The 7422-nt window shown below is 42.9% G+C and overlaps 2 protein-coding genes across 2 annotated transcripts in view; one reads left to right on the top strand and one right to left on the bottom strand.

Annotated features, from left to right (window-relative positions):
- Positions 1 to 1877, top strand: part of LOC112839660 (betaine--homocysteine S-methyltransferase 1) — a 14786-nt gene extending 12909 nt beyond the window's left edge. The window contains exon 6 of the mRNA XM_073905267.1: positions 425 to 1877. Coding sequence (XP_073761368.1) covers positions 425 to 625 — 201 coding nt within the window. The 3' untranslated portion in view covers positions 626 to 1877. The remainder of the gene's footprint in view (positions 1 to 424) is intronic.
- LOC141374854 (uncharacterized) overlaps positions 1 to 7422 on the bottom strand; it is a 130624-nt gene that overhangs the window by 29576 nt on the left and 93626 nt on the right. The gene's annotated exons all lie outside the window — the stretch shown is intronic.

The raw sequence follows: 7422 nt of genomic DNA, 5'->3' as shown, positions 1-7422 counted from the left end.
CTCTATGCAGATATTTTAAAAAAATAATTTCAGGAGTGCCTGGGTGGTACAGTCAGTTAAGCATCCAACTCTTGGTTTCAGCTCAGATCGTAATCTCAGGGTGGTGAGATCTAGGCCCACATCAGGCTCTGTGCTCAGCATGGAGTCTGCTCGAGAGTCTCTCTCCCTCTCCCTCTGCCCCTCCCGCTCATGCTCTCTCTCTCTCTCTCTAAAATAAATACATAAATAATTAAAAATAAAAATTAAATTAAAAAAATAATTTCAAAATAATTTTAGACCGATAGATCCTGAAAAAAAGCTTTAGTCCATTAATAAATGTGTTTTAATGGATATCCTCTCAAGAGTCCAAAGACAGCTCTGTAGAGGTATTCTAGCCCAGTGACACATAGACTCTGATACTCAGGAAGGAGTCTAATGTTGTGTGTTTTGTTCACCCAGGGCCAGGAAGGAATACTGGGAGAATCTTCGGATAGCCTCAGGCAGGCCATACAACCCTTCAATGTCAAAGCCCGACGCCTGGGGAGTGACCAAAGGAACAGCTGAGCTGATGCAGCAGAAAGAAGCCACAACTGAGCAGCAGCTGAAAGAGCTCTTCGAAAAACAGAAATTTAAATCTGCACAGTAGCCTCAAAGGAACCCATTTTTAGTGATTTCTATGTTTGGGCCACAGTTCCCAAAAATAAGGAAAAGATGGTTTAAAAGTAATGCTTATGTTAATGCCAGGCTACATATAAAATTGGTAGTAGCTAAACAAAACAGAACTACAAATAGCACTTGACAATTTTAAAAGTATATTTTAGAAATTTACTTAGAAGCAAAATAAGTAAGAAGTAAATCTTAAACAGGTTCCCTATACCACACATAAGGTATTAGGGAAATCACTGTGGCCAATGAGAAATAATTCAGATATTCATTCCCACTTTAGTTAGTTTGTAGGCTAGCAAAGAGGATGAGATGTGAGTTGACATGACAGAGACAGATAGAGTGCTATAGGAAAGTGACTTCCAAGTTGTTGAACATGACCCTTAGTAAGAAACAAAAGTTATGTAATAACCCAGTAAAACACGTACCATATGACCACTGAAATAAAATGTGTGAGCCATTTTGGTATTTTCTATTCCATTCCTTTCCATCCTATCTCACTGATAAAACATGCCTGCTGAGACCCTTAAAATTGATTTTATGACCCAACAGTTTGAAAAACACTGTCATGGAACACTTCAGATACGGGGACTTTGCTATTTCTTTAAGTTTGTTCTTAGAAAGTCAATCATATGAGACATCATCAGTAAGTATCAAAAGACCAGAGTCATCCTCTCAGAGTTAAAGAGTTGTTCTCTCTTTCCTGACCCATTACCATCACCAAGAAACATACAGACCAATGGGGAGGGGAAAGAAGACATCAGTATCTAGGCTTTCTCCATCCCGCCCAAAACTGGATCCACCTAAAAGCTTTCAGTCAGTAAGGCCAAGGAACAATGAGCTTGTGTTACCTTGGTAGCTTAAAAAAAAAAAAAAGTAAAAAAAAAAAAAAAATAGGGATTCTCCAAACTCTTAAGTTTCCTAGATTGAGAACTATGATATTTTTACCTGATAACATCTAGTCTCCAATGAGAGCTCAAGCCCCAAGATGATATTAACATAAACATGGCTATTCTTATTAAGAGCTCATGATGCTGCAGTGCCTGGGTGGCTCAGTTCTTAAGCATCTGCTTTTGGCTCAGGTCATGATCCCAGGGTCCTGGGATCGAGCCCCACATCGGGCTCCCTGCTCAGCAGGAAGCCTGCTTCTCCCTCTCCCACTCCCCCTGCTTGTGTTCCCTCTCTCGCTGTGTCTCTCTCTGTCAAATAAATAAAATCTTGAAAAAGAAAAAGTACATGATGCTTTCTACTCGTTCTTTGTTTAGCTGTTTCAAAACTAATTTCTTCAGCTATTTGTATTTGATTCTTATTTCCATTCTGTAATTTACTTAAGTTTTACATGAAATTTCTGTGCCTCAGTTTATTCATCTCAACTTTCCTACTTCGCAAGTATTTGAGTTTTAAAGAAGGCAGCAGTATTTCAGGGGAAAGATATTTCTAGAATTTTCTTACCAAGATAATTAGTAATCCACCCCTCATCCTCCAGTGCACAGAAATAGAGCCAAAGAGGCATGCCTTTCAGAGGCTGCATGTGGCTGAGGAGCAATAAAAGGAGAGTAAATGCTATTTTTTTTTTTTTACAAAGTGCTACCTACCATTTCTCACTCTCAAATCAGGTTCAATATTTCATTTCATTCATAGATGATAGAAACTTTTATTCAACTTACTGTTCTATTACTATGTAAGATGGATGCCCCTTTAATACTCTTTTCAGAACTTTATTGCCACACAAAACATGATATATTTCTACCATTCTCACGTCCTTTGATTTAATCATTTTCATATCCTTCTATTTAAAAAATATTTCCCTCAAAAGACCTATGTTGGATGTGCTTTACTAAAACTGTATGACAACACTGCCTCCTAGCGGCAGATTTTCTATTTTGGAATTTTTTTTGAAATTCAACCATTCCACCAAGTGCATTTATTTCCAGAAATCTTGTTCAATAAAAGGCTTTTTTTTTTTTAATACCTAGGAGTTTCTTCAAGTTAAATATACATTTCTCACTGATAGAGGTATTTTTATAGAATCAGCCAAAGGGACCCTGGAGATCAGGGATCCAAACTCTCCCATTTAAGGACAAGATTCCTAAGGCAGGACGCCAAGTCAGAAATGACTTCTTACTAGTCCCAGACTGCCAAGAAAGATGGTTTTAGTTTGGATTGTTGGTAGAAGGACAATGGGACCGGGACATATAGTTCACAAAACTAAGGAGTTCATCCTCCAGCCAGGAAATAAAAATCTTTGCATCACTCAGAGTCAGTGTAAATTCACTAAACACATGGTGTGCAGTGTATGGCCCTGCGCTTCTTTACACTGTAGCAAAGCCAAAAGACTTTCCGAAGGAAGCCATGGGAATACAGATCCACAACGGAGACAGAACCCGACAGGAAGGAACCAAAGTTTCAGTTTCCAACTTCTCCAGAGGGGGGCAGCAGGTCACCAGTGGGGAAAGCCTGAGGAGCTCTATTTTGCTTTGACGTTAAGCTGTTTCATCAGAAGAAGCTAACATCAAATGGCAGAAATATCTGTAGCCCTCCTTTCCGTTTTGGTCAGTTTTTTCCTAAGATACATGGATCTTTGAACCCCATCCAGAACAACTCACCCAGCAAAGAAAGCCTTATATGTGCCCATTTTCCCCAGAGATCTTCCTTTTCCCCCAGCTTTGAACACGGAGCTTGGCTGAGAGCATTATACAGACTGTTTTCCCAAATAGCCTCCTGTCAGTGGATAACATCCCTTGCCCAGTGTGGAGCCTTTATGTGTTACCTGCCAGGTAGACAACCCTAATTCTTGCACAATAAAGGAAGGAGAAGTCAGTCTGAAGAGAGAAAAACAGAAGATGCCTACCAACTGCTTCAGGAGTAGTATGTCTGACAGTTCGGCTAAACAGCAGAGTTAGAGACAGCAAGGCCCAGCATTTCTAAACATCTTCAGGAAGAACTTAATGTTAGTGTGTGGACGGAAAACCTGACAGACAGCCAAATATGAAGACTTCTCACAGATGGTGGCAGGAAGGGGAGGGTCACTTGGTGAAAAGTGTGGGCAGGGAAAGGAGTAGATAGAAAACGCCTCCAGTTTTCGAGCAGCTAGAGGCATTCTGTTGGCCTTGGACAGATGGAAAAATCAAAGGGATGGAAAGGGAGAGAAGCGGTCATCATTCGTGCTGCTGTGAGCTATAGAAATAATGCCAATTTGAGTACAGCAAAACCAAACAGGTTAATTTACATGCCACTAAATCAAAGGCATGATCATTTTAACACATGGTTTGACTGACATATTCGTTGAAGTCCTTATGTAAATTTTTGCAAGGAGTTTTCAAGGGAAACATTAAGCTTATTTTTAACAAAAATCTATTTCTCCAAATGCCTATAATATTTTTAGTAGTTGTCACTTACATGCAAACTGTTAATATACCACTTATGAATTATTCCTCTTTATTCCTTCACACAAGTTCAGTGAGACCCCTACTCGGCCTCATTTTGTGGTTATTTGTTCCAATTTACTCCATGGCCTTGAAAGGAAAAAGCTGAGTATCTCTGAAAATAGTTCAAACTCCCCCCCCCCCGCCCGCCGATTCATCCTGGCCATTCTTCCAATTATTCTGACTTAATGAGATTTTACTGTTCTTTGTAAAGGTTAATGTCTCAACATATGAATTTGCTTAGTGGAACTCAGCCATTTTCCACAAACACTAGTGCAATGTAGCAGAAAAAAGCAATGAATAAATTTAGAATCAGGAATTTGGGGTGCAAGGCTTGCCTGGCCCCTACTGTAGTGTTACAACCATTGGATAAATCACATCGTTCTCTGACCTTCAATTTTCTCATCTATATGATGTCAAATCTCTAACACCTTGCTGAGAAAAACTCCACAATTTTCTGTTTCTAATTTAATGGTATAGATAAGCAATAGCCTCATCATTGTGAACAAATATTTACCGAGTGCCACTTGGTGGTATGTTTCCAGCAGACTTAACTGTTAATTAATTATTCCCCTAACTACACAGACAGCAGACTAAAACAAATAACACTGTTCAGAGGGCAGGGAAAATGTTATTAGCCTAGACTCGGCCTGGCACTGGGAAATGAAAAACGTCATTCCTCTCCACAGGTACAGCTTCCTAGGGAGACTTGGGTCTGTGGTTTTTCATATTATGAACCGTTTCTGTTTTCAGGACTTGGAGTTCTTTGAAGGTTTGTATATGCTATGGAAGTTCTAGAAACCATCAAGCCAATAATTCTTGTCCAGAGTTTTTCATCTACCTAGGAAGGGAGAGAACCGCCTTCTCACATTTTATTAAGGTGGTGGAGTTTGGGAAGCCTCAGAACTTCTTCCTTCTTCCGTAAAGCCATTTTCAGAATCTTAATGGCTCCCAGATTTAGATCTCCAGTCTGGACCATCTCCAAGAACATGTATTTGACATCAGTCTGATCATTAGACCCAAGTCAGTCCCTGACTTGGGCCCTGGACCTTGGGTCCTGAGCCCCTACTGGTGGTTGTCCAGCCAGGGTGCCCCAAATATGGACCTGTTCACCAGAGATGCCTTCCTCAAAATTTTCTAAGTCCTGTCTAGTGGCTAAGACTGGTCAGGGCCAGCTGAACCATCAAGGAGGGGTGTCCCAGGCCTGGACAGGTCAGAAGGGGACCTGGTCACTATTTCTTCCCTTCTGGGTGCCCAATTGACCCTCTATACCCCCTTCCCATGCCTCCCACCTCCACCTCACTCCTAGAGTCACCAAGTACCCCAAGGAGCTCTGGGACTCTGTTTGGCCCCAGTTCCAGCAGGAGCACCTGGGGATGGGATGGCTCCCACTGGCAGGTACAGTGTTAATGTCCCAGAATCAAGTGAGATGAGCTGCCTAGTATAAGGCTAACACGATTTAGTATGAGTCATGTCAGACACAGGACAAGTTCAGGGCTCTGAGCTACCAAAGATGTCTGTCAGCCCTTGACTTGAGTGGCCTACAGGGGACCTGTGTTGGCTCTCAACGGTTGGGGTTCCCACCTCAGCGCTACCCCCAGGCCACACCAGTCAAGAGCAGCAGGGGTGGCAATGAGAGTTCTTTGCCCTGTGCATCCTTCCCCAGACATCATCACTTCCTGCCCCGCCAACAATACTGCCCCCACCCCACCCCAAGTGTCAGGCCTCCTCCAGGGGTGGCTACGCCTCCTCCTCTGAGGGATGTCCAGACATTGTTCCATATTGTCAACAGGCCATTCCCATCAATGTCCTCCGGCCTCTTATGGATATGGTGCTGTTCTAGACTCCCAAGTTAGGCATGCCAGACGAGGGATGGACATTTCTTGAATGAATGGAACTTTTCTCCAGCGCTGCCTACTGATGCATGTGCGTTGAGGGCAGGGACACAGTCAATCACATCCTAGGAAGGCACTGCTTATGGCCTAATGACGTGGTTGGAAGATGTACTCCTCTATATTTACATAAATTTACAAATACATAAAAATATTTCCCAGAGCCCTCCACACTCTAGGGGCAGCCCACCTTGACTGTGGGGACAAGGTCCTGTTCTTCCCCTGTCCACCTGAACTTGCCCCTGCCAGTTGCTCAAGCCAAAATCCTGGAGTCCTCCTTCACTCCTCTCTTTCTCTCATACCCACTTTCAAGCCATGAACAAAATCGGTCACACCTACCCTCAAAATATATCCAAAATCTGATCACTTTCACTTCCTTCCTCCCATTGTCTCCCTGGAGCAAGCCACCATCATCTCTTAACTACGTTATCACACAGGTGTCTCCAGCAGTCTCCCTGCTTCCTCAGATCTATTCCCCATGGAGTCTCCTGGGTGACACTTTTTTTTTTTAAAGATTTTATTTATTTATTTGAGAGACAGCATGAGCAGGGGGAGGGGCAAAGGGAGAGCGACAAGCAGACTGCCCGTTGAGCACAGGGAGCACAGGGCTCCAAGCCGGGCTCGATCCCAGGACCCTGAGATCATGACCTGAGTCGAAGTCAGATGCTTAACTGACTGGGCCACCCAGGCGCCCCCTGGGTGATGCTTTTAAAAATTAAGCAGATCATGTCCCTCCTCAATTCAGAAACTTCTAATTGCTTCCTGGCATAGACACTGAGTTATTTGTTTTGCTCTCAGCTCTAGCTCCAGGTCCTGCAAGGGGACGTGGCACACATAAGGGGCTCAACAAATTTGTATTGAGTGATTATGTGGGGAAGTATATAAAAAGATGCTGCTTCTATAGAAACACAAAGAACGACTAGAAGGCCAGGGTGGGGTGAGAGTGAAGCATGTCACATGAACAAAAAGCTTTTGCAAAAACGTGGATTGTGCAGCTCTGTTTACCTCCCCGAGGGTCCCAACGGCAGTCTCCAGGTCTGGGGGATGATACAGGGGGATTCATTATACCATTGTCTTTACTTTTGTATTCTGGAATTTTTCCTATTTAAAAAAAAATTAAGGAAGCAAAAATCTTGGGCCCAAGGAGGTAATATATATGTATGAAGGAGCTCATTTAAAGCTTAATGGTGGGATCTGGGATCGAGCCCTGCACTGGGCTCCCTGCTCGGCGAGGAGTCTGCTTCCCCCTCTCTCTCTCTCCCTCCCTCCTCCACTCATGCTCTCTCTCTCTCTCTCTCTCTCTCTCTCTCAGATAAATAAAATCTTTAAAAAAAAAGGCGTAATGGTGGGATCTGGGATAAACTGGAGACAGCAGGCTCTGCACAAAGACATCCAAATTCAGTTTTTGCCCCCAAACCCTGTTGTGATCTAAACAAAATGATCCTGAATTCAGCCAGTTTGTG

This window comes from Callorhinus ursinus, unplaced genomic scaffold, assembly GCF_003265705.2.
Source record: "Callorhinus ursinus isolate GAN/ISIS: 27379988/994484 unplaced genomic scaffold, GSC_fseal_2.0 scaffold23, whole genome shotgun sequence".
NCBI lineage: Eukaryota > Metazoa > Chordata > Mammalia > Carnivora > Otariidae > Callorhinus > Callorhinus ursinus.
This window is presented reverse-complemented; position numbering and strand designations above follow the sequence as displayed.